The sequence below is a fragment of the Schistocerca nitens genome, chromosome 2 (genome assembly GCF_023898315.1).
Source record: "Schistocerca nitens isolate TAMUIC-IGC-003100 chromosome 2, iqSchNite1.1, whole genome shotgun sequence".
NCBI classification, from domain to species: Eukaryota; Metazoa; Arthropoda; class Insecta; order Orthoptera; family Acrididae; genus Schistocerca; species Schistocerca nitens.
In genome coordinates, this window is record NC_064615.1 from 824077266 (window position 1) to 824105097 (window position 27832).

Consider the following 27832-nt stretch of genomic DNA (forward strand, 5'->3'; position numbering starts at 1 on the left):
TTAATGCTATATACATACAAACATATGGGCTTCCTAAGTCACACACAATAAGGCCTGTTTTCTGGAACTCTCTGACATCTGCTGAAATGAATTCCAACATTTTGCAGAGATAGACTGCAAACGGTGGTTTGAAAGGTGTTACTTTCAAAATAAATTTCATTTTAAGCAAGATGAGATATGTTATGTGTGCGAACATCTTTGAATTTCTTAAATCACAGAGCATTTGATTCTCAGTTAAAGCTTAACACTTTGAGGGCCAGCCACGTAGAAGAATTTTACTTTACTTGTAGCTACACTGTGTATATTAATTTAAACCATTAACTTTTCCTGTTTGTATACTTATGCTACTGAACAGTGATGTTGCTATTGGCTGACTGCATCACATGTTCTATGCTCTGAATCTATGCTATCAGTGGCTGGTGGAATATGTGAAACGAGCTACGATTGGCTTACGAAAGTGCATCACGATCTCGCTTTCAGTGCTTCGTAACTGACGTGTTGTGTTTGGTGGAATTCGAATATATACTTTTGTAATATGAAAGTATGCAACATATCATAATATGCATCATACGTGTTGTTGTACATCAAAGATCATTCCAAAATATGATTTTTTTCTGGGGTTCATTTTCTAAAAGTCCCGGCAAGTTCTACGCCGATGTATAAAACCTTAACCATTCAAAGGGTTGATAAGTTTTATGGTTCCGAGGGAAAATGTAGTGTTGCTTGACATGGAAAAGGTGTATTTTGACCCGGGAAAAAGTGTATTTTTAACCAAGAAATCTGGGAATTTTTTTTCCCTGTCCATATATACAACCTGAAGATAACCCTGAATATAAGACATACTGCATTTTTATTTACTTAGCCTGTAATATGTGGTCTCACTATTTTTAATCATCATCATCGTGATCCTAACAGGACAGCTGTGACACTTATATCTTCATTGTCTCAAATATTTGCCTATTTCTTCTGAATAGGTTTTGATTTCTGAGGCTATGCTTATTGTTGGACCCAAGAACAAAGCTCTTTTTTCTTAACACATAGCACATTTCACTTCTATACTGATGTGAGAATGTTACACTCTCTCTTGCTTCCAAACATATCTTCTGCCTGCTGCTCTCTCATTGGCTTGGAGAACAGCAGCTGACACACACCCCAAATAATTCCCATGTGTCTTAAGTGAGCATCGACAAGATTTCTGTATGAAATAGGTAAGTAAGCCACAGGCTCCAGTCTAGACTTCAGGCATCTCCTGCAGAAATGGATGCTATTGCTGAGTATTTGGCCAATTGTAAATTCAGTACAATTCCAGATATAAATAGATTCATGCAAACTGCAGTTTAAACATAGTAGATGTTCATAAAAAGCCAAAGTACGCAGTATAGATTCCCATGGTTACAGCACAATGAAATTTGCTGCCTGCTCACCACTCCCCACTCCAAGTTGTAGTACACTGCCAAACTTGTCGCTGTTCCCCCTCCAACTCTTTGGTAGTGCTGTGCTGTGGACGGCAATATCTTTTAGCCTAGCAGCAACTAATACATAAATAAAAGATTGCAATCACAATTCAGTGCAATTCTCGAACTTTTGCTCATCCTGTGATCTAGTACCGTTTGTTGGTGCTGTCTGCGCAGCAGGCCTTCTCTCTGTAATTTCTTCATGTGATAACAATTGCTATCAGTTTAATGTGATTTATTTTGTTTGTTAGGCACTTACTTCTAGATTAATGTTCTTTCTCATTTCATCTTAATGTCACCATCTTGTTCTAAAGCTAATTAAAAGCTGGTGAAGTTTTCCCCAGTATTCTAACATGGGAACAGTGACCTAATTTCTCATTTGCAACCCACTCAGTAAATCATTAGAGTTTCTCATACCCAGATAGAAGATTGACTTTGGTTCAGGATCAAGTAATGTTTTCTGAAGTACAAGATTTTTCACCTCTGAATGTAACCTTTTCTTAAAAAGCAGCATAAATGTGTGGTACGCTGTATCCATGCATGTATGAGAACTTTTACTGCAAACCTGTTCAAATACAACAAAATGGTGTAATTTTATAGAATTTAATGCTATTTCCTGCTGTATTATGCATAATTGTCAACTTCTAAGCAGAGTATTAGATTTGTTCTAGTGGCTAGTTCCTAGTTTATTTGTATTCCTTGCACATTGCACTAGTGCTGCAAGTCACATGTCATGTGATTGTTCGAGCAAGGCTGATAATGTATCGTGTGCTTCGGCATATCGGAAATCTCGAGCCTATTCAAATGAAAATTCTGCTAAGCCCTACCTTTTGGAATTATTTAAAATAAATTTGTAAGAAATATCAATAGCCAAAGCCTCATCTGTAAATGTAAGATGACCCCTATTTTAATCTACTACACAGCATAAAGATGTTGACCTCAGCAGCAATAGTTTAAGCTGTGAATATAGGCTGATCCCATATTTTTCAAATGATTAATTTGGAAAAAAACCTTGTCTTATAATATGATAAAAACTGTATATTGTATATTGGAGTACTTATGTATAGAAACTGTGTATACATCATATCATTATTTGCACTGTGCCTTACATGAATGTCTATGCACCTCCTTGTGCTCTTTTGCACCTGGCAGAACATTTCAGGAGTTATGCTTCAAAAGGCTTCCTAAACAGTTTTGTGGAATTCTAAATTAATATTGTGCTGGTGTTAAGGCTTATTGGACTTGATTTTTCCCTGTAATAAGTTGACTGGTGTGGTAACGTCTGGACTTTGTGGTGGCCATTTCAATGAGTCTGAAGATGTTGCTGAACCATGCCCAATTTAGCAGCCTCGAAATAACTTAACCAGGATCGTTCGCACCTAAAAAGCAAAATGTACTGGAGCTCTGTCTTGTTGTAACTAAATATCTTGTCGTCAAGCTAAAGTATAGCCATGTTTGGACTACGCCCAAGTACATATTTCCATTTATGTACCCTTAAAAAAATGTTAAGTAAAGAAGGGTACGAGACTTCTTGGACACCCAATAGCTATATACTCACAAAAAATTATTCTATCAGTAAATCCGTTGACATGTTTTATGTTGTGATGAAATGATTCCATCATGTGAACCATGGAACATGTAAATAATCAGTTAACGAATGCCTAACGCATATGTATCATCGAAATCTAAGACTATTTGAGGTAAGGCTTCCTTGAAGCTCAAAGGTTAGTTAGGTGTTGAGTGTTTATTGTTTGAAGAAATACGGGTGTACTTTCTCTTGTAATAAAGTTCTGAGTGATTTGTTTTGGATGTCTAATTCTTTGCAGAGTAGTTATCAGTGATGTGTTCAAAATTAGTCCATTTGTGTCCTGCCAAGTCTGTTCTTTTATTTCATGCTCTCTTGGTAATAATTTAACCTAAATGCAAATATGCTCTCTAAAGTTCAGAATGTTACAGCATCAGGTGTATTGTCCTAATCTTTTTAAGTTTTTTGCTGCTTATTTCAGAATAATGTTGGTGTAAGCCATTCTTAAACATTTCAGGTAACACTCATAGGTCCTGTACTGTGATGGGTGTTGATATTATTTGAAGCACTCAAGTTGATAAACCAGTTTTTAATGTTTCGTGTAAACCTGTTGCATGGAACTGTAGAGATTTCTGCATCAGTTTGCTTTACCTTTTCAGGCTTCTCCATTGCGCTTAGCTACGTGCAATCTCCACGGCAGTCAGGTGAAGTCTGGCGTAACAGCTGTTCTACCTGCTGTACAGATTAAACAGTATGTATCAACAGGTGGTGGTTTCAGTCACAGCAACACCAACACTGCTGGCAGTGGCCGATCACAGCATAATGGTTCTAAGTAAGTAGTACCAGTCTTGTCCGATGATTCAGAACTGTGTGCTATCCTGAGTGATTCATATCTGAATATTAGAACATAATTGCTGCTTGTCGCAACTGATTGGTACAGTTTACAATCCCTTTAAGGGATAAAATGACCCCCCCCCCCTCCCAAATTCAGTTTCCAGTTTACAAAACCTATATAAAAGCATGAATTATTTATGTGTACACATTGAAAATTATTTGTCTTGTCATTATACCATATGCAACTGTTTTTGTAGATTTCCATCAGTTGACAGCACGTCAATGGAACTGTGGCTAGAAGTTGGTTCTGTTACATTGGGCCCTCTTATTATTGAAGCTGCAATGTCTCTACCGACACCAGATCACAATCTGCACCTTATTCAACACAAGTAAGATAACTATCTTAGAATGGTCTTATTCTGCAACAGGAAGAGTAATTATGTGTTCCTTCTTAATAAACAAGCACATAATATTTTTGTAGAACGACAAAATAATACAACTTCTCAACAAGTTATCTGAGATTTTTAAATAAATGCGATACATCTGTAGATAAATTTATTCCTACTACAGTACATTGCAGCATTAAAGGCTCAGTATGTTTGTTAAAAAGGAACATATAATAATTACTGTAGTTCTTCGCTTTTTAATCATTGCTTAATTGAATAAAAATTTCATATTAAGAAACTAACTTCATTGGTCCTAGGCTGATATAATTTTTTTAAGAGGCCATTATTCCACACTGTATTTCCTAAAAACATTTAATTTATTTAATTATCTGTTATGAACTGCAACAGATAGTTTTAGTATTTGCATCATTTTCAAACACTTGGAGTGCATACCAAGGATCAAGAACAAATTAGATGTGTCTCTCTTTTATTTTTATTTAGTTTTAGAAGAAAGGGAAAAAACAATGACTTTTTTAGAATAGAGCTTTCAAGAAAAATACTGGATGTACCTTTTGTAAGGTCTGATCTTACCCATCTCTAAGGTCAGATCTTCATATTGTTGAATGTCTTATCATTTTCGATGATGTAATCACTCAACATCCCTGAGGATTGTTCATGCATGTTGCTTTTTTCCCACTTTGTTTTTCATTGTGTAGTGTACCAATTTTTACAGTGTTTAGCGACTTTTGTTTATGGTTTTCATTCAAGGAGAGAATATTGGAAACTAAAAACTATTTTGTTGGTGCATCTAGTGTGATCCAATTTGATTCTTTCTGACACATACTAGACTCTGACGAACAGTGTAGCACATAGTCTCTTTAGATTCCAGAGTTAGCAGTTACGTACAGTGATGTGGCTCCCATGGTCCAAGGAGATACTTGAATGAATAAATAAATTAATAAATACAATGAAATGAAATTTGGTGACTTGGGGATTCTTAGAAGTAATTCAGCCTCTCTAATGGGAAAGGTTATGTGGATTGTAGATGATTGCAATACTGTGTTTTCAGTGAATAGTGGAATGCTTTTATTGCTCATAGGAGGAGGGAGACAAGGAAGGCAAGGAAAACATGATACTGGCACATAACATATTCATTTGAAAAGTACTAAATTACTGTCAGTTGCAACAATCCCATACGAATTATCTATGACAGTGTTTAATTCCCGTATTGAAGGATACAGTGGATGAACTTAATATTTATTGACATATTTGCACATGACCAACATTGTCTAAAAACCTTCTTGCTAAGAGTATGTATGCACCGTATCCATGTTTGGTTGCCAGAATTTGTACAAACAGGTAGATCAGGGAGTTAATAGTGTTTGCTATGCTCCAAAGAACACTTAAACATCAGAGAGAAAATGTGGTTGTCCATTGTGGTTTTTAATTAATTTATTCACACATCATGTCTTCATCTACATACACTCCAAGACAAAAAAAAAGGACACACCAAGAAGAAACTATCTGAATGGGACAGAAATCAATATTTGTGATGTACAGACAAACAAATGATTACAATTTCAGAAAAAAATGAATAATTTATTCAAGAGATAGAGCTTCAGAAACTGAGCAAGTCAGTAATGTGTTGATCCACCTCTGGCCCTTATGCAAGTAGTTGTTTGGCTTGACATTGACTGATTTCATGCCAAATTCTGTCTGAATGGCACATTAGATCATCAAAATCCTGAGCTAGTTGGATGGCCCTGCCCATAATGCTCTAGACATTCTCAATTGGGGAGAGACTGGCGACCTTGCTGGCCAAGGTAGGGTTTGGCAAGCTGAAGACAAGCAGTAAAAACTCTTGCCACGTGAGGACGGATGTTAACTTGCTGAAATATAAGCCCAGGATGACAACAAAATGGGGTGTAGAATATCATCAATGTACTGCTGTGCAGTAAGGGCTCTCTCGATAACAACCAAAGGGGTCCTGTTGTGAAAAGAAATGGCACTCCTGGTTGTCAGGTTGCACGTCGGGCGACAGTCAGACATGTCCAGACATGTCTTCACTTGTCATCAGGACTCAGTTCAAAGTAGGATTCATCACTGAAGACAATTCTACTCTAGTCAATAAGATTCTAGCCCAAAGAGCTGTCTGAAGATGCCCCAGGCAGTGATGGGATACGAACCTGACTGTCACCCTCCCTATGGCCCCGACAGTGGCCTGGGGTGCCATTTTGTTTTATCGCAAGACTCCTTCAGTTATCATGCATGGTCCTCTTACATCATAGTGGTACGTCAACAATATTCCACACCCATTTCATTGCCCTTCATGCCAAGCCTCCTGGACTTAAATTTCAGCAAGATAAAGCTGCCTGGGCCAGCAAATTTTAATCATATGTTGTATGTGTACTTCACATCCACCAATTTCCATCCCATCTGTGTAATTCTTTCATTATGCATCTCCATCCTCCTTAGTGTGTATGTAATCCATGAATCACAATATAGTGCATGGTGGAGGGTATGCTGTACCACCGCCAAGCATTCCCTTTCCTGTTCCACTTGCAAATGCAGTGAGAGAACAGCAATACTGTCTGTGTGTTTCTGTAAGAGTCTATTTTTCTCATCTTGTCATTGCAGTCCTTACGCAATATATTGTTGGTGGCTGTAGGATCATCCTACAGTCTGTTGAAAATGCAGGTCCTCTGAACTTTCTGTAAAGTGTTTGGTGAAAAGAATGTGTCCTTTCCTCCAGGGATTTCCATTTGAGTTTGTGGAGCATTTTTGCAATACTTGCATGTTGGTTGAATCTGTCTGTAACAAATCTAGCAGCACATCTCAGAATTGCTTCAGTGTCTTCCTTTAGTCCGACCTGGTGGGGATCCAAACACTCCAGAAGTAATCAAGAATGGGTCGTACAAGTGTTCTGTACAAGGCCTCCTTTACAGATGAACTACACTTTTCTAGAATTATACCATTAAAATGAAGTCGACCTTTCACCATACAGATGAACCACACTTTCCTAGAATTCTCCCAATAAAATGAAGTCGACCTTTCGCCTTACAGATGAACTACTCTTTTCTAGAATTCCCTCAATAAAATAAAGTCGATCTTTTGACTTCTGTAGATCCCGTCTTGAAGGAGGGTGTTCACGGATGTGGAACGAGTGAGTTATACTAAAAACAAATTATGACTAGTGCTAATCAGTTCATACTGATGATTATGGGAATTATTTAGAATGTACTTAAGTGTGTGTGTGTGTGTGTGTGTGTGAGAGAGAGAGAGAGAGAGAGAGAGAGAGAGAGAGAATCAGCTTCTGCTCCTCATCTATTACTCAGTTGCTGTGTTTATTTAATACTTTAAATGTTTGGTCACTCCACACAAACTGCTATAAGCTGTCTATAAAGTGGCAAAGTCAAGATCTGTTTAATGCAAACATAAAAGGTTTGATTATGCTGCTCACTAGCATAGCCCCCCCCCCCCCCCCCCCCATGAACCATGGACCTTGCCGTTGGTGGGGAGGCTTGCGTGCCTCAGCGATACAGATAGCCGTACCGTAGGTACAACCACAACGGAGGGGTATCTGTTGAGAGGCCAGACAAACGTGTGGTTCCTGAAGAGGGGCAGCAGCCTTTTCAGTAGTTGCAAGGGCAACAGTCTGGATGATTGACTGATCTGGCCTTGTAACAATAACCAAAACGGCCTTGCTGTGCTGGTACTGCGAACAGCTGAAAGCAAGGGGAAACTACGGCCATAATTTTTCCCGAGGGCATGCAGCTTTACTGTATGATTAAATGATGATGGCGTCCTCTTGTGTAAAATATTATGGAGGTAAAATAGTCCCCCATTCGGATCTCCGGGCGGGGACTACTCAAGAGGACATTGTTATCAGGAGAAAGAAAACTGGGGTTCTACGGATCGGAGCGTGGAATTTCAGGTCCCTTAATCGGGCAGGTAGGTTAGAAAATTTGAAAAGGGAAATAGATAGGTTACAGTTAGATATAGTGGGAATTAGTGAAGTTCGGTGGCAGGACGAACAAGACTTCTGGTCAGGTGACTACAGGGTTATAAACACAAAGTCAAATAGGGGTAATGCAGGAGTAGGTTTAATAATGAATAGGAAAATAGGAACGCGGGTAAGCTACTACAAACAGCTTAGTGAACGCATTATTGTGGCCAAGATAGATACTAAGCCCACACCTACTACAGTAGTACAAGTTTATATGCCAACTAGCTCTGCAGATGACGAAGAAATTGAAGAAATGTATGATGAAATAAAAGAAATTATTCAGATAGTGAAGGGAGACGAAAATTTAATAGTCATGGGTGACTGGAATTCGAGTGTAGGAAAAGGGAGAGAAGGAAACGTAGTAGGTGAATATGGATTGGGGCTAAGAAATGAAAGAGGAAGCCGCCTGGTAGAATTTTGCACAGAGCACAACTTAATCATAGCTAACACTTGGTTTAAGAATCATGAAAGACGGTTGTATACATGGAAGAACCCTGGAGATACTAAAAGGTATCAGATAGATTATATAATGGTAAGACAGAGATTTAGGAACCAGGTTTTAAATTGTAAGACATTTCCAGGGGCAGATGTGGACTCTGACCACAATCTATTGGTTATGACCTGTAGATTAAAACTGAAGAAACTGCAAAAAGGTGGGAATTTAAGGAGATGGATCCTGGATGAACTGAAAGAACCAGAGGTTGTACAGAGTTTCAGGGAGAGCATAAGGGAACAATTGACAGGAATGGGGGAAAGAAATACAGTAGAAGAAGAATGGGTAGCTTTGAGGGATGAAGTAGTGAAGGCAGCAGAGGATCAAATAGGTAAAAAGACGAGGGCTAGTAGAAATCCTTGGGTAACAGAAGAAATATTGAATTTAATTGATGAAAGGAGAAAATATAAAAATGCAGTAAATCAAGCAGGCAAAAAGGAATACAAACGTCTCAAAAATGAGATCGACAGGAAGTGCAAAATGGCTAAGCAGGGATGGCTAGAGGACAAATGTAAGGATGTAGAGGCTTATCTTACTAGGGGTAAGATAGATACTGCCTACAGGAAAATTAAAGAGACCTTTGGAGATAAGAGAACCACTTGTATGAATATCAAGAGCTCAGATGGAAACCCAGTTCTAAGCAAAGAAGGGAAAGCAGAAAGGTGGAAGGAGTATATAGAGGGTCTATACAAGGGCGATGTACTTGAGGACAATATTATGGAAATGGAAGAGGATGTAGATGAAGATGAAATGGGAGATACGATACTGCGTGAAGAGTTTGACAGAGCACTGAAAGACCTGAATCGAAACAAGGCCCCCGGAGTAGACAACATTCCATTGGAACTACTGGCGGCCTTGTGAGAGCCAGTCCTGACAAAACTCTACCATCTGGTGAGCAAGATGTATGAGACAGGCGAAATACCCTCAGACTTCAAGAAGAATATAATAATTCCAATCCCAAAGAAAGCAGGTGTTGACAGATGTGAAAATTACTGAACTATCAGTTTAATAAGCCACGGCTACAAAATACTAACGCGAATTCTTTACAGACGAATGGAAAAACTAGTAGAAGCCGACCTCGGGGAAGATCAGTTTGGATTCCTTAGTAATACTGGAACACGTGAGGCAATACTGACCTTACGACTTATCTTAGAAGAAAGATTAAGGAAAGGCAAACCTACGTTTCTAGCATTTGTAGACTTAGAGAAAGCTTTTGACAATGTTAACTGGAATACTCTCTTTCAAATTCTAAAGGTGGCAGGGGTAAAATACAGGGAGCGAAAGGCTATTTACAATTTGTACAGAAACCAGATGGCAGTTATAAGAGTCGAGGGACATGAAAGGGAAGCAGTGGTTGGGAAGGGAGTAAGACAGGGTTGTAGCCTCTCCCCGATGTTATTCAATCTGTATATTGAGCAAGCAGTAAACGAAACAAAAGAAAAATTCGGAGTAGGTATTAAAATCCATGGAGAAGAAATAAAAACTTTGAGGTTTGCCGATGACATTGTAATTCTGTCAGAGACAGCAAAGGACTTGGAAGAGCAGTTGAACGGAATGGATGGTGTCTTGAAGGGAGGATATAAGATGAACATCAACAAAAGCAAAACGAGGATAATGGAATGTAGTCGAATTAAGTCGAGTGATGTTGAGGGTATTAGATTAGGAAATGAGACACTTAAAGTAGTAAAGGAGTTTTGCTATTTGGGGAGCAAAATAACTGATGATGGTTGAAGTAGAGAGGATATAAAATGTAGACTGGCAATGGCAAGGAAATCGTTTCTGAAGAAGAGAAATTTGTTAACATCGAGTATAGATTTAAGTGTCAGGAAGTCATTTCTGAAAGTATTTGTATGGAGTGTAGCCATGTATGGAAGTGAAACATGGACGATAACCAGTTTGGACAAGAAGAGAATAGAAGCTTTCGAAATGTGGTGCTACAGAAGAATGCTGAAGATTAGATGGGTAGATCACATAACTAATGAGGAGGTACTGAATAGGATTGGGGAGAAGAGGAGTTTGTGGCACAACTTGACCAGAAGAAGGGATCGGTTGGTAGGACATGTTCTGAGGCATCAAGGGATCACCAATTTAGTATTAGAGGGCAGCGTGGAGGGTAAAAATCGTAGGGGGAGACCAAGAGATGAATACACTAAGCAGATTCAGAAGGATGTAGGTTGCAGTAGGTACTGGGAGATGAAGAAGCTTGCACAGGATAGAGTAGCATGGAGAGCTGCATCAAACCAATCTCAGGACTGAAGACCACAACAACAACAACACAACTAGCATAGCCTGATTGTAATGAAACAAGCCCACTGAGTCTTACTGGTCCATTTAACATGTGCCATTGGTGCTTGTTCCAATCTGTGCCAGGCAGTGATATCAAACTGCTTTGTGTTTCGCACCATGACCATCGTAACATACCCTGAAACATGAGCTGTGAATGACTGCTCCAAGGTCTTTACAGCAATGCTGTATTCGACTCTGCTAGCACTCTGCTAACTATGTGGAGATGCAGGGCAATAACTTCTGGGGCAGGCAGTGAGGCGCAGCTTAAATGTAACGAGGTGTGATGTGCCAGCAACTAGGTTCCAGCAGCGAGGCTGCAGCATAAACGTACCCTAAGATTAAACGGAGTAAAATTCCATTATGGACCTTAAATAGGGATGCATAGCCTTTATGGAAATAATTTTTATTTCTAGTAGTGTGGTTGTGAATTGCACAGTTCATCGTAATTTCATTCTTGTTATTAACCGCAAATACCCTAAGGGAATATTTGTATTGGCTTGTAAATGTAAGAATCCCTGAAGAGATTTTTGCAAGATTTTTGATTAACTGCTTCACACAATAATTTTACTGAACATATCTGTGGAATACACGATGATTTTTTTCCTGTCATGTACAAACTCCAGGGATTGATTGATTGAGAGAATATGAACAAAAAAGGTCTAATGAACTTGTGTCTGGAAATGCATGGTTTCCGTGCTAGAGACCATTTATTCAATCATACATTGTTACAGACACTGCAATCTAATATGCACTTTACCATGCAGCCACAATTACAGTACATGGTGAAAATGGTTTCCATGTGCCTCAGCACGTGCGTGTATGCACCGTAGCACGTTCTGTCTCACGCATCCACATTGGGCAGGCTGCATCTGAACAGTGTCAAAGGCAGTGTGAATATGCTGCTCCGGTGTCTCCAAATTTGGAATGGGCTCTGCATACATGATGGCCCCATAAACAGAAATGGCACAGGTTGAGATCCGGTGAGCGAGCAGGCCATGCAACTGGACCCCCTTGTCCGATCAATTGACCAGGGAAAGCATAATTGAGATGCGTGCAGATGTTAATGGCTAAGTGGGCCGGGGCACCAGCATGTAGCAGCCACACAACCCTTTGAATCATCAGTGGCACTCCTTCCAGCAGGGGAGTCAAATTCATCTACAAGAAACACTGATAGTTCCGACCTGTTAAGTGACATGGAAGGAAGACTGATCCCAAAATATGGTCACCAGTTATCCTGGCCAACACATTTTGGCTGCACTGATGCTGATGATTTGTTGTCACCATACCATGGGGGTCTGCTACTATCCGGCAGATGAATTATGGAACTTGAAGACATCACTCTGCATAAAGGTGGCCTCATCTGTGAATAGAATGGATGACACAAATCCCAGAATTGTGGTTGTTTGGTAAAGAAACCAGTGACAGGACTGCTCCTGACATGGAAAGTCTGTTGCTAGTGTACGCTCTGCAAATTCTGTAAGTGATAAGGGTAGTAAAAATTATGATGGAGAATGTTCCACATTGTTGTCTGGCTTACTCTGTACTGACAGGCGAGCTGCTTGGTACTGACGTGGCAATCGCCTTCCACAGTTTTAATCAAATTTCCCTGCAAGTCTGGTGTCTGAACATTTTGGTTACATTCTTCATGATTTCCTGCTTCCTGAAACAACCCTGTATCAGACAAATGGTGAAACACTGTTGCAAACATTGAATGCTGTGGTTGTTGTCAGTGGGATAGGTCTCCTGATAAAACCTTGCTGCCTACCGCCTGTTGTCATTTGCCTCTCCGTAAGTAAACACTATGTCGACAAGCTCTTGATTCGAATATGGAACCATTGCTTACAACACAGTATCACATCTACTACAAGGTTAGTCAGCAAGAGAAGTGAATCAGACACAACATTACCAATTACTATGGCAGTAGAGGGCACTAGGGACAACATTTGAGGAAGAGTACCATCCTCTAGGAGGAAACCATGCATACTTTGTGGTTGTGTGGTATGGTGCATATTAGACCCTAGTCTCTGTCATGAAGTATGACTGAAGAAATGGTCTCTGGCATGGAAACCATGCATTTCATTGGATCTTTTTTGTTCCATATCCTCTCATTGATCACTCCCTGGAGTTTGTACACGGCGGGAAAGAAGTCACCCTGTATGTTAACTACATTGCCCCAAAAGATTACACCATAGGAGACTATTGAATGAAAGTATGCTAGCAATACCAGCTGCCAAGTCAACACAGAGAGATGTCTAAGTGCAAAGCAGACCGATCTGGGCTTTGCTTAATGTTATCTATGTGCTGGTGCCTTATGAGTTTATTATCCATCTGGATGCCTAGAAATGTCATGCATTTGGTGTTATCTCTATTTCTGGCACCTCTAAGTTATATTTATTTCATTGCAATTGTATAATATAAGTTTTTGTAAAATTAAGGGTTAAGCTGTTTGCTGTGAACCCTGTTTCATTCCTTAGGTGTTGGGTATGGATTTGTTCAAGCATTCTGTCAGCTATTTTGTTTCATCAGCTAACATCACAAGTTTGGAAGAATTCTCCAATGTCCCAGATAAATTTATTTATGTAGGTCAAGATCAGGAATGGTCGAGGCACCGAACTGTGTCATACATCATATTTGTGATACATCATATTTAATGTCTCCCCATTCTTAATATAGACTTATTCCTGCTATATCATTTGTTAATGTCACATTTGTTTATCTGTTAAGATATGGCTCTTATCATTGCAAGTAAAAAGCCTATAGTGCCCTACCAATCCAATTTCTGTAATAGAATTTAAGATTTACACAATGTAAGGGCTTGACAATATCACAGAAAATGCAAGCAGGATAATTTTTCTTATTTATGTGAACTGAGTTTGTGAGGTCATATATTACTTTTTCTGTAGAGAAGTTTGCGGAAGTCAAAATGAACTGCTGTTAAAAGGTTTTTCAGAAAGAGGATAATAGACCACATACTCAAAACTTGGGAAGGAGTTAGATATGAAGGGTGTTCAATAAGTAATGCAACACTTTATTTTCTGAATGCAGGTTGATTTTATTCAGGAATCCAGTACACCATATTATTCCCCACTCTTTTACCGGCAAAACCCTATTTTTCAATGTTATCTCCAATCAATGCGACGGCCGTATGCACCTTACTGGGAGGGCCTGGTGTGAGATTGGGACTTTACTGTGGGTGAGGACAAACTGTCCAATGAAATTTTGTGAATTCCTCTCAGTGTGCAGACTAGTGCAAGGCCTTGCATTCTCATGGAGAAAGAGAAGTTAATTTTCAGTTTTTTGGTCAGTTCTTAAATTTCCTGAGGGTAGCACAGTACACTTGAGTTGAGCATTGCACCCTGAAGGAACATATCAAACAAAATAATCTGTTCAGAGTCCCAGAAGACTATTACATGACTTTGCCGGCTGAGGGTGTGGCTTTGAACTTTTTATTTGGAGGAGAGAGGGTGTGGCACTACTCCATGGATTGCAATTTTGTTTCTGGTTCGAAGTGATGAACCCGTTTCATCACCTGTGACAAGGAATTATCACGCTCTGCCTCGTAACGCACAAGCAGTTACACACAGATGCTCCTTTGTTGTTCTTTATGGTCTTCTGTTAGGCAGTGAGGAACCCAGTGAGTGAACACCTTTGAGTACCCCAACTGATGGACGAGTGTGTCAGTGCTACCAACACAGATGTCCAGTCGTGCAGAAAGGTGTTTGATTGTGATCTGTTGATCACCTCAAATGACAGTGCCCGCACATTCCAACGTTGCAGGAGTCACAGATGTGTGCGGCCAACACAAGGGTTGTTGAACAGGTTTGCGCGACCTTGTGGCAGTGATGACAGATGCCCCTCTCAATAACTCACCGTGCTTTTGTTCACTAGGTACTCAATGATAGCTCTGCTTGGAATGCACCTCCATTACAGATGCCACTTTGAGGGCTACGTGTAGCACATCCACCTATCAGGGGTTGAATAGGGGATATTCCACAGTGTCCCACAACAGATTCTGCATTTGTGCCACCAAAATTGGCCGAAAAAAAGTGTTGCATTGGTTATTGAATGCTCCTTGTAAGTTGATAATTGGACGTCTGTTGCCTGTCTTCATTTCTATAAACAGGTTTTACAACCATATATTTCAGTCTTCCAGGAAATACACATTGACTCAGCAAAATTGATTACAAATGTTACTCTGGGGCGGTGCTACCAGATCAACACAAGATTTTAGTACTTTGGTTGAATTTCATCATAGCCAAAAGAACTACTACTTTTCACTGTCTTTTTATGATCTCTCTTACAGTTGACTGGTAGAACTGGTGTTTCCGTGTGAGGTATGCAATACCTTTCAGTCTAAATCCAATTGATCCATTTGCGGTAGACAATTTTTCTCCCTGTGTTTTCTATTACTGTTAAGAAGGATCCATTTAATTTTGTGGCCTATGATTGGAATTAATATGTTTTTTTTTTCTCACTGCTTTTGTCATCATGGAGTTCAATATTTTCCTTACATAACTTATTCATTTAATGCATAACAGTGATGCAAATTAATTTTTATTTTTTCTCGCAATTTTGGTTTTTTTGTGCAAAGAATTTGATTTATGCCTTTTTTATGATATGGTGAAGAATTTTGCAACATCACTTGTAGTGCATCTGTCAGCCTGGTTTGGAGCTGTGATACATAAAGCTCTCTCTTCTGGTTACAAGACAATTGGATCATTGTTGTTAGCCAGTCTTTCTCTAGGCTTTCACCGTAATTGATCCTAACGTGTAGTGAAGGACAACAGGATCCATTTTTTAGAAAAAAAATTAAATTTGTCTTCTACTGTTTATCCTTGGCAAACTTCTTACCATCGTTCAACACTTAAATTGTCTGTGAACATTGTAATTGTGCCAGCTAAACCTGATTGATGGGGGATGTTTTAAAACTGCCATTGGACACCCAGTTTCTTTCTATTTAAGTCTTATTGGTAACTTCCATAATTACGTTATGAACTTCGGAATGTTTGATGTTTGTGGGGCATATACACTCTCAGAAATGCTAACCCTGTATGTTTCCAACTACTGAAGAACAGCATTCAAAAGGCTATGCAGTGCACTACTTATTTATGTCTGTGACCTTGGACTTTACTACACTTTTTGTGTCTGTAGTCATTCCCCTTTCCATGCAATACACATACAGTAATGTGATACTGACTTATAATCATTTAAGTAAATTGTTCATTTTTTGTGATTTCTGAATGATGTCTGTTGTGCATAATGTATATACAGAAATGCTTCAGAGTTTTCAATTTTTGCTAGTGGTAATAGGAGCTTATCTTTCTTAATTAACAAGATTCTTAGTTTTAATGGAAAAGTTTTAATATATTATGATTATTGCCCTCTGCACTGCCTAAGCTGCCACTTTTTGTTTCTACACTGACTTACCATTGTGTCAGTACTTATTTGGCAGTCTGCCTATTGAAAACACACCCACACATAAAGTACTGGCATGGTAGCTTGACTAGGATATGGGTTTGTGTTGTTTGGAGTCCTTTCCTAATCTGATGGGACTGGTTGCCTCACTGTTTGGTTACCTCCCCCAAACCTATCAAACAACTGTGTTGAAACAATATAAGGGCTAATGAATTTTGTTTAGTAGCCCTTTCCATGACCAAATTTACTTGATGACCAAAGTAACAGAAGCAGCATGCATTATGGTGCTTTTGTCTCACTTAGCTTGTACTTGAATTGAATTTTATTTGATTCTGTAAGATTACATTGTGTACAGTAAATGTACATGTAATGTAGGACATGTCAAAGTATTAACATTCATTATCACTTATTTTTCTTCACCTTTAGCTTACATTTTTATATAATTGATAATGAATAACAATATATACAAATTTAATGGCATAAGTATTCTGCAACACTGTAAAACTCTTTTTTTCAATGAGATAGTCTTTAAGTTTCTTTGGAAAGTCATTGTCAAGTACACTATCTTGCAGGTTTTTAGGCAGACTTCTTAGTAGTCTGATACCAGAGTACTGGGGTCCTTTTCTAGCATTGCCAGTCGGTGGGGTATGCTCCGTACTTCATTCTTCCTTCTCGTATTGTGGGTGTGTACACTAGCATTTGTAATCCAGTCCTCACTACCTTTTGTGATGTACATTATTGTTTTGTATATAAACAACAATGAAAAAGTTAAGATACTTAACTTCTTTAAACAGTTTCTAGACGTTTCAGAGGTCTTTCTTCTTAAAATGGTCCTAATTGCTTTTTTTTTTTGTAATGTGAACACTCGTTTTGTCTCTTGTTTGTTTGAGTTTCCCCACACAGTCACTCCGTACTGTAAGTATGGTTCAAAAAGTCCATGATACACTGTACACAGAAGGTTCTTGTCTGAATACTGTGATAGCTGCATCATTAAGAACATGACAGAGCTCAGTTTCTTACAGACATTATTAATATGTTTTTTCCATTTCAGTTCATTATCCACAAGAATACCTAAGAATCTAGCAGATTCTACTTCTTCCAGCCTTGTTCCATCAACCTCTAAATCCATGTCTACAGTCTTCTCCTTGTTTTTAAACACTGCATACATAGTCTTTTTTAGATTTATAACCAGTTCATTTTCCAACAACCATTGAGCTGTGACATTTGCAGATATGTATTCTCTTCTCTCAAGCTGTTCCATATTTTGTTCACTGTTTAGTATTGTCATGTCATCAGCATACAATATTTTCTTTTCTTCCTCCTCAACACCTATATCATTAACAAACACTTTAAATAACACATTACCGAACCCTGCGGCACTCCATATTTGATGGGTTTGGTTTCTGATTGGTATGCGTTTCCTAATGATACACACTGCTTGCGGTTGCACAAGTATGATTTTATCCATTCACCTCGAATGCCATAGATGCCTAATTTTTGTATCAGCATTTCATGGTCATTGGTGTCAAATGCTTTTGAAAGATCCAGAAACATCGCAGAGACAACCTTTTTCTCATCTAAGGACTGTAAAATGTATTCTGTTAGACTGGCAATTGCTGATTCTGTAGATTTACCCTTTCTGAAACGATGTTGTGAGGGTATGAGAATGTTATGTTTGTCCAAATAATTAACTAATCTTATGAATATAATAGAGGGAAACATTCCACAGGGGATAAATATATCTAAAAACAAAGATGATGTGACTTACCAAACGAAAGCGCTGGTAGGCTGATAGACTCACAAATAAATACAAACATACACACAAAATTCAAGCTTTCGCAACCAACGGTTGCGTCATCAGGAAAGCGGGAAGGAGAGGGAAAGACGAAAGGATGTGGGTTTTAAGGGAGAGGGTAAGGAGTCATTCCAATCCCGGGAGCGGAAAGACTTACCTTAGGGGGAAAAAAAGACAGGTATACACACACACACACACACACACACACACACACACACACACACATCCATCCGCACATACTCAGACACAAGCAGACATTTGTAAAGGCAAAGAGTTTGGGCAGAGATGTCAGTCGAGGTGGAAGTACAGAGGCAAACATGTTGTTGAAAGACAGGTAAGGTATGAGCGGCGGCAACTTGAAATTAGCGGATGTTGAGGCCTGGCGGATAACGAGACGAGAGGATATACTGAAGGGAAAGTTCCCATCTCCGGAGTTCTGACAGGTTGGTGTTAGTGGGAAGTATCCAGATAACCCGGACGCTGTAACACTGTGCCAAGATGTGCTGGCCGTGCACCAGGGCATGTTTAGCCACAGGGTGACCCTCATTACCAACAAACACTGTCTGCTTGTGTCCATTCATGCGAATGGACAGTTTGTTGCTGGTCATTCCCACATAGAAAGCTTCACAGTGTAGGCAGGTCAGTTGGTAAATCACGTGGGTGCTTTCACACGTAGTTCTGCCTTTGATCGTGTACACCTTCTGGGTTACAGGACTGGAGTAGGTGGTGGTGGGAGGGTGCATGGGACAGGTTTTACTCCGGGGGCGGTTACAAGGGTGGGAGCCAGAGGGTAGGGAAGGTGGTTTGGGGATTTCATACGGATGAACTAAGAGGCTACGAAGGTAAGGTGGACGGCGGAAAGACACTCTTGATGGAGTGGGGAGGATTTCGTGAAGGATGGATCTCATTTCCGGGCAGGATTTGAGGAAGTCGTATCCCTGCTGGAGAGCCACATTCAGAGTCTGATCCAGTCCCGGAAAGTATCCTGTCACAAGTGGGGCACTTTTGGGGTTCTTCTGTGGGAGGTTCTGGGTTGAGGGGATGAGGAAGTGGCTCTGGTTATTTGCTTCTGTACCAGGTTGGGAGGGTAGTTGCGGGATGCGAAAGCTGTTTTCAGGTTGTTGGTGTAATGGTTCAGGAATTCCGGACTGGAGCAGATTCGTTTGCCACGAAGACCTAGGCTGTAGGGAAGGGACAGTTTGATGTGGAATGGGTGGCAGCTGTCATAATGGAGGTACTGTTGCTTGTTGGTGGGTTTGATGTGGACGGACGTGTGAAGCTGGCCACTGGACAGATGGAGGTCAACGTCAAGAAAAGTGGCATGGGATTAGGAGTAGGACCACGTGAATCTGGTGGAACCAAAGGAGTTGAGGTTGGAGAGGAAATTCTGGAGTTGTTCTTCACTGTGAGTCCAGATAATGAAGATGTCATCAATAAATCTGTACCAAAATTTGGGTTGGCACGAAGAAAAATGGTTGCCACGAAGAAAAATGATCCTAATCCTACTCCTAATGATCCAACTCCCCAAGACACTATCCAAATTGAACCCTGCCTGGAACAGTTCCATCCTCCGTCACAGTGGGACCCACCTCCTATTCCTCAAAATCACCCTCTCCAAACCTTCCAGGAATTTCTGACTTCCAGCCTTGCCTCTCAATCCTTCTTAAAAAACCTTAATCCTACTCCCGTCACCACTGTGAAGCTGGGGGACTGAGGGACTGCGTCAGCTTTCAGACAACACTACATACGAAGTTTGCCAAGGTAATCCCATTCCTGATGTCCAAGGAATCCTCAGAACCTTAGGACCCCTACAAAACCTTTCACCTGACTCCATCAACCTCCTGACCCCACCGACACCCCGCACCCCTACCTTCTACCTTCTTCCTAAAATTCACAAACCCAATCATCCTGGCCGCCCCATTGTAGCTGGTTACCAAGCCCCCACAGAACTTATCTCTGCCTACGTAGATCAACACCTTCAACCCATTACATGCAGTCTCCCATCCTTCATCAAAGACGCCAACCACTTTCTCGAACGCCTGGAGTCCTTACCCAATCCGTTACCCCCGGAAACCATCCTTGTAACCATCACTTCCTTATACACAAATATTCCGCACATCCAGGGCCTCGCTGCGATGGAGCACTTCCTTTCATGCCGATCACCTGCCACCCTACCTAAAACCTCTTTCCTCATTACCTTAGCCAGCTTCATCCTGACCCAAAACTTCTTCACATTCGAAGGCCAGACATACCAACAATTAAAGGGAACAGCCATGGGTACCAGGATGGCCCCCTCATACGCCAACCTATTGATGGGTCGCTTAGAGGAGGCCTACTTGGTTACCCAGGTCTGCCAACCCAAAGTTTGGTACAGATTTATTGATGACATCTTCATTATCTGGACTCACAGTGAAGAAGAACTCCAGAATTTCCTCTCCAACCTCAACTCCTTTGGTTCCATCAGATTCACGTGGTCCTACTCCAAATCCCGTGCCACTTTTCTTGACGTTGACCTCCATCTGTCCAGTGGCCAGCTTCACACGTCCATCCACATCAAAGCCACCAACAAGCAACAGTACCTCCATTATGACAGCTGCCACCCATTCCACATCAAACTGTCCCTTCCCTACAGCCTAGGTCTTCGTGGCAAACAAATCTGCTCCAGTCCAGAATCCCTGAACCATTACACGAACAACCTGAAAACAGCTTTCGCATCCCGCAACTACCCTCCCGACCTGGTACAGAAGCAAATAACCAGAGCCAGTTCCTCATCCCCTCAAACCCAGAACCTCCCACAGAAGAACCCCAAAAGTGCCCCACTTGTGATAGGATACTTTCCGGGACTGGATCAGACTCTGAATGTGGCTCTCCAGCAGGGATACAACTTCCTCAAATCCTGCCCAGAAATGAGATCCATCCTTCATGAAATCCTCCCCACTCCACCAAGAGTGTCTTTCCGCCGTCCACCTAACCTTCGTAACCTCTTAGTTCATCCCTATGAAATCCCCAAACCACCTTCCCTACCCTCTGGCTCCTACCCTTGTAACCGCCCCCAGTGTAAAACCTGTCCCATGCACCCTCCCACCACCACCTACTCCAGTCCTGTAACCCAGAAGGTGTACACGATCAAAGGCAGAACCACGTGTGAAAGCACCCACGTGATTTACCAACTGACCTGCCTACACTGTGAAGCTTTCTATGTGGGAATGACCAGCAACAAACTGTCCATTCGCATGAATGGACACAGGCAGACAGTGTTTGTTGGTAATGAGGATCACCCTGTGGCTAAACATGCCCTGGTGCACGGCCAGCACATCTTGGCACAGTGTTACAGCGTCAGGGTTATCTGGATACTTCCCACTAACACCAACCTGTCAGAACTCCGGAGATGGGAACTTTCCCTTCAGTATATCCTCTCGTCTCGTTATCCGCCAGGCCTCAACCTCCGCTAATTTCAATTTGCCGCCGCTCATACCTTACCTGTCTTTCAACAACATCTTTGCCTCTGTACTTCCGCCTCGACTGACATCTCTGCCCAAACTCTTTGTCTTTAAATATGTCTGCTTGTGTCTGTATATGTGTGGATGGATATGTGTGTGTGTGTGTGCGAGTGTATACCCGTCCTTTTTTCCCCCTAAGGTAAGTCTTTCCGCTCCCGGGATTGGAATGACTCCTTACCCTCTCCCTTAAAACCCACATCCTTTCGTCTTTCCCTCTCCTTCCCTCTTTCATGATGAAGCAACCGTTGGTTGCGAAAGCTTGAATTTTGTGTGTATGTTTGTGTTTATTTGTGTGTCTATCAGCCTACCAGCACTTTCGTTTGGTAAGTCACATCATCTTTGTTTTTAGATATAATTAACTAATCTGGTATACATAAGCATTTCTATGATTTTCGAGAAATCTGATATTAGTGAAACTGGTCTGTAGTTGTTGGGGTCATCCTTATACCCTTTCTTGTACACTGGCACCACCTTCATTATCTTCAGTTTTTCTGAAAAAATTGCATCTCTGACAGAATAGTTTGCTATCTTCAGCAGTGATGTTATTATCTGCTCACTTACCAGCTTTATTACATGATTTTATATTTCATCAGCACCAGCTGATTTCTAGGACTTCAGTTTCTGTACAGTTTTCCGCAATTCATCTGCCGTGACTGGTCTTAAGAACATAATACTGCATGATCTTTTTGGTACCTTAATACCCTTCTGTTTTTGACTATTTCTTTCCAATTTTAAGTTTTCTACTACACTGATATAGTTATTATTCAGTCTGTTTGCTACTTCCATACCATCTGTGACCACTATGTTGTCTACTTTAATTGACCTAATACCTTCTTCTTTGTTTGACCCATCTTTTTCTTTTTCTATTTTTTTTTTTTTTCCCCAGCATTGATTGCATCCAAGCTGCCTTTGCCGTGTTTTTTGAGTTTCTTATGGTGGTGTCAATTGCTCTTGCTTTGGCTTCTTTTATTGTTTTTCTATAGTTCTTTTTTAACATTTTATAGTTTTCAGCTTCGCCCAGCCGTCTCAGATCCTGTAGCTTCCTTTGCTGTTCTAGTATTTCACTGGTAATCCACTGTGTTTGATCTTGCTGCCTTTCTTGTCTCTTTACTTCGGGAAATGCTACATTAAAATGGTACTTAATTGTTAAAATAAATGCATCATATTTTTCATTTACACTCTGGGCCTGTAGGGTTTCATTCCATGTTTCCTTACTTAACATTGTTCTAAAGATGTTGAAATTTTGTTCACTGATGACCCCAATTTCTTTGGTTGTTTGTTTTGGTTCTGATACTGTGTCATTACTTCTGCAAAAGCTGATTAGTTGTCCATGATGATCAGATATTTCTGTATGAGCTACATGTGACTCATAGTTACACATATTAGTAATTATGTTGTCAATAACTGTCTCACTTTGTGAAGTTACTCTTCTTGGTGCAGTTATTGTTACTTTCATGTTATGCTGTATTAACAATTCTTCAAAATCCTGTCTTATTTTTGTGTCTTTTCCCATGTCAATGTTGAAGTCTCCACATATAATAAGATTTCTCTTCATATTCATTCTCAATAAGCTAGCAATTCTTTTTTCAGAAAGATGCTAATATTGCCACATGGTGACCTGTACACACAAAAGACTCTAAAATCCTCTGTGACTATACAAGTAACTTCAAAGTCTTTTTCTCTAGCTATGGGCAATGGAGCAGCTTCACTGTAGTACATTCTGTAGTAGAGTACCTGTTTTAATATGTATACAAATGCCACCACCCTTATATTTAGATCTGCAGAAGTAACTAGCTAGTTTGTAGTCCTCTATTGCAACATTACATATTTTACTTTCAGTTAGTCTATGTTCACTTACGCACAATATGTCTGGTCTTACTTCACTAAGAAGTACTTCTGCTTCTAATTTTTTGTTACCAAAGTACTGAATATTTTGATGAAGTACTTTTATGTAATTTTTCTTTTGTTGGTTTACATGTTGTGAGCTGTATTCTGAGGCAAATTCTTTAGTATCGTCTTTTTTTTGTATGGTGCTTATATTTTTCTTTTCCAGCTAGAGTGTATGATTTTTCATCCCCTTCAGGCCATAATGATTTTGCAGACATCTGCAAACATTCTGCTGAATGTTACAGACCCCAGTCTATTTAAATGCAAGCCATTCTTCGCTAGTGAGTTTTCACGTAGGAATTTCTTTGGGTCTATAAAAATTACCCCAAGACAATCACATTGTTCTTTAAGAGCACAGTTTGTTTTGGCGATATATTTTTCCCTCACCGACATTCTGTTTATGATTCCGTTAAGTATCAGCCGAGATCCTGCATACATATTTATTGCAGAACGAATCATATTTCTTGTTTCGTTTGCCATTTATTCCTCACTGCTGCTCCTTAACGAATTCGTTCCAACATGTATAAACACCCTTTTATAATTATGTCTGGTTTCCGAACCTGGTCCTGTAGTATCTTGTCTTGCATTTACCGTATTTTTAAAATGTTTACCGAGTTGTTGTGTTCTAATTCCAGGTCATAGGTCGATCTTGCAATTGGGGACAACGATATTCTTCAGCAGTGAATCGCCAATTATTAAAAAGTCATTTTCATTTTTTTGCGTATGTCACCTTGTTTTTCTTTTTGCTGTATGTCACCACCTCCCATTTATATTTATCTTCCGGTTTTTGGCTTACTGGGTTTACCGAGACATAAATGGGAACACCAATCAGTCACTCATGTTTTCGCGATCTTCTTGCTTTTCCATTTGATGGCTTTTACACACACAGGACTTCTTTTCTTGTAATAATGTACCGTTTTCTATCTCGGTGGTCGAAAGTTCGGTTTTTAATGCCTCAATGTCACTTTGTAGTAACTATATAATTTCGTTTTTTGTATCAACTGCACTTACAAGATAGGCCGTTTCGTCACGTAAACTACCGTGACATGTCCACAGAAAATCATCGCTGACGAATTTTAGATTTACTTTTGTGCTCTTTTCGTGTAACCAGTAGTTGCATTTGATACACAGAATACCTTTCATCACACGCTTTTCACATTCTCTACACGAAGAACTGTTCATTTTTTGCCTTTTTAACGAGAGAGAAGTGTCACTACACTTTCCTATCGGTGCCATCTTGCTAAGTTCCATTGACAGGATCACTTATTACTGCTGCACTGTCAAAACTTTGTTCTGTGAGTGTACGACTGATTCAAAAGTATGTCGTGGTCAAATGTTAGACACAAGCAATGGAATTGGCATTTAAGCCATTAGGGTTTTCGAAAGGATACTCCAACTTCTTCTGCAGGGTGTCAACTGATTTGCAATATCCTAATGCAGTAACAGTTAGTAATATAGAGATTGTTTCGTGGAAGAGACAAGCACTACGGTTGGTTTTGCTCAGAAACCGATACTAGGAAGGCAGATATCAACTGCCACAATCATTCCAGTCCGAGGGACTGTGGAAGACTGTGTATTGATGTTAGCTGAACTAGACTAGTGAAGAATGGCCTTAGAAAGAAGTCTGAGAAAATCATTGTGCCGTTTATGACTTCAGCCTGGCGTGTCATTAGTATCTGCTCACAGAGCTGTGCACAAACTCAGACTGAAACCTTACAAAGCAACTGTAGTAAAGTAGTAAATCAGCTGATCAATTCACATACTGTTGCTCTACATCAATAGTGCATTTGGCTATTGCATTCTGTGCACAATAGAGAGATTGGTCTCGTGAACATGTGTAGTGTTGATTGGGGTTCATGAACTGGCAGAGCAGTTGATGTAGGAGCTCTTAAAATCATCAGTTACATTGACAACATCTACATGACACGAGATCAAGAGTTTGGTGTGCAATTAATGCAGCACAAATTATTGGACTGATCTTTTTCCATCATAACATTGGTAATGGAAAGTACTTGGTGGACTGTAAATAATGGAAGAAGCAACCATAACAGCTCATTACAAAACTAAATTGTCAATAGACCCCTTATTCAGACCATCCATGACACCTTACAGTGGATCCAATACTGAGCCTAGGAGGTGGTCATTTGCAAGGAGGTGGTCAGGATAAAGGAAAATGACACAGCCGACAAAGCAGCCAAAGAACCTTGTTGGAATGGTGATGTGAGTCAATGTGTCATTCCCTGGTAGGCCATCTGACAGAAGGATTGCACTTCAGTGGAAAACCAAATGGTTGGAAGTGACAAACAACGAAATGCAATTGCTCAAATCGACTATGCAGGTCTGGCGGACTTGATGCCAAACACACCAAGGGAAGGAAGTGCTATTCGCCAGACTGTGATCAGGACACTGGCCACTAACAAAAGATTTCCTCCTCTGGTGGGAAGATCCATCTGTGTAAAGTTTGCGTATGCCACTTTTGATTCAGCATATTTGGTTATGTGTGTTTTATGTATTGACATAAGGGCAACCCTCAGTTTGGCTGGAGATGTGCCCACCATTCATGCTGACACACACACCAGTGTAACACAGGTTGTAAAATATTGTGAACTGCCAGGCCTCAACCCTAAAATGCTGGGAGGAGAGGGGTGATTATCATGACCTGAATGGATGATTAGCACAGATAATTTGGCATTTTTATTAATCACTTTTCATTGTCATAGTTTAGTGCATCATAACTGTGTTTTTTTTTTATTTTTTTTATTTTTTTATACAGGGTGAAAAGTATTTAAACGGACAAACTCTGGAAGGTTGTAGGGGACATCAAAACAAATATTTTTCCCTAATGTCAGTTTTTCCTATGAGGATTATTTAAACCAGTGGAGGTCATATTATGCTCTTCGGTTGTTAGAGGGCGTATTACGCTCTTCAGTTGTAGGCAATTGCTGTCCACCAGTGTAGTAGTGCATTGTCTCTGTTTACTAATCGATCGATACACCTGGAGTGAGTACACTGATATGGTTGGTGAGTACTGCGTAGCACACCACAACGGACGAGCTGTACAGCGGGTTTATCAACAACAATATCGTAATCGCCGTATCCCACATCATACGACCTTTGCTGCTGTGTACCAACATCTGCGTGAGACCGGGTCATTTAGCAGATTACCTGAATAGGGACGCCGTTGCACAACAAGAACGCTGCAATTTGAGGAAGTTGCTGGAAGACGTCCCGCTGGCTACAAGACAACACATGTGGTTCCAACATGACGGGGCGCCGGCACATTACAGTCGTCTTGTGTGTCGACCCCTGGACTGACGTGGATTGGCAGAGGTGGTCCTGTATCATGGCCTGCTCGATCCCCAGATATGTCCCCTCTGGAGTTTATTGTGTGGGGAGGGATGCACAACCTTGTTTAGGCAACTCCTGCTGCATCAGAAGAGGATCTGTTTGCTCGGATAGTAGCAGCAGCAGGGACAATTCAGGATACTCCTGGGGTTTTTGACCATGTCAGACAGCACATGATCTGACGGTTTAACCTTTGTATATGTATCAAAGGAGGCATTTCCGAAAATCTACTGTAATTGAAATTGGGTTGTATTAATGTGTTGTCACTTGGTCATAAAAAAAAATGGAAAAGTGTTTGTTGGTTTAATTAATTTGCCGCCAGATAAATCTTCCTCTACTGGTTTAAATACTCCTCATAGGAAAAAATGACATTAGGGAAAAATATTTGTTTTTATGTCCCCTACAACATCCCAGAGTTTGTCAGTTAAAATACTTTTCACCCTGTATATGTTTATAATCGATAGGTGGATTTTCGTTCAGTATAAACAACTCTGCCTTTGGGGACAGCCTAACACTGCCACCATATGGTGTCTTGCAGAGTATGTATGTAGATGTAGATTTAGATGTAGGTAGCCCCTGACTCCCCACCCCCAATCACCACCACCACTATCACCATCACTCCACCCCATCATCCAAAGCAAATAAGCGTGTTGATGCTTCATATGGGTGATGATGATCTTTTTGTTGAGCATCCCACATGTATGCATCATCATCATCATCAGACATGCAAACAAAACTGATGAAGTTGTAGTGTTTGGATGAATCCCTCTCCAGAGCTAATTGAATACACATACATCTGCACAGCTACAATTACCTGACTGACTACATTGTGCTGGTGCTGCAGCTTTATTGGGATTTGGAGAAGGGGAAGGGGAAGTGGAAGTGGAAGTAGGGAATGGGAGTGTG

At 40.3% G+C, this 27832-nt stretch overlaps 1 protein-coding gene across 1 annotated transcript in view; it reads left to right on the plus strand.

The window, feature by feature from the left end:
• The window catches only part of LOC126237082 (transmembrane protein KIAA1109 homolog), a 567281-nt gene that overhangs the window by 127758 nt on the left and 411691 nt on the right, over positions 1–27832 (plus strand). Inside the window, exons 22-23 of the mRNA XM_049946881.1 lie at positions 3639–3811; positions 4071–4202. Of these exons, the coding sequence (XP_049802838.1) occupies positions 3639–3811; positions 4071–4202 (305 nt within the window). The remainder of the gene's footprint in view (positions 1–3638; positions 3812–4070; positions 4203–27832) is intronic.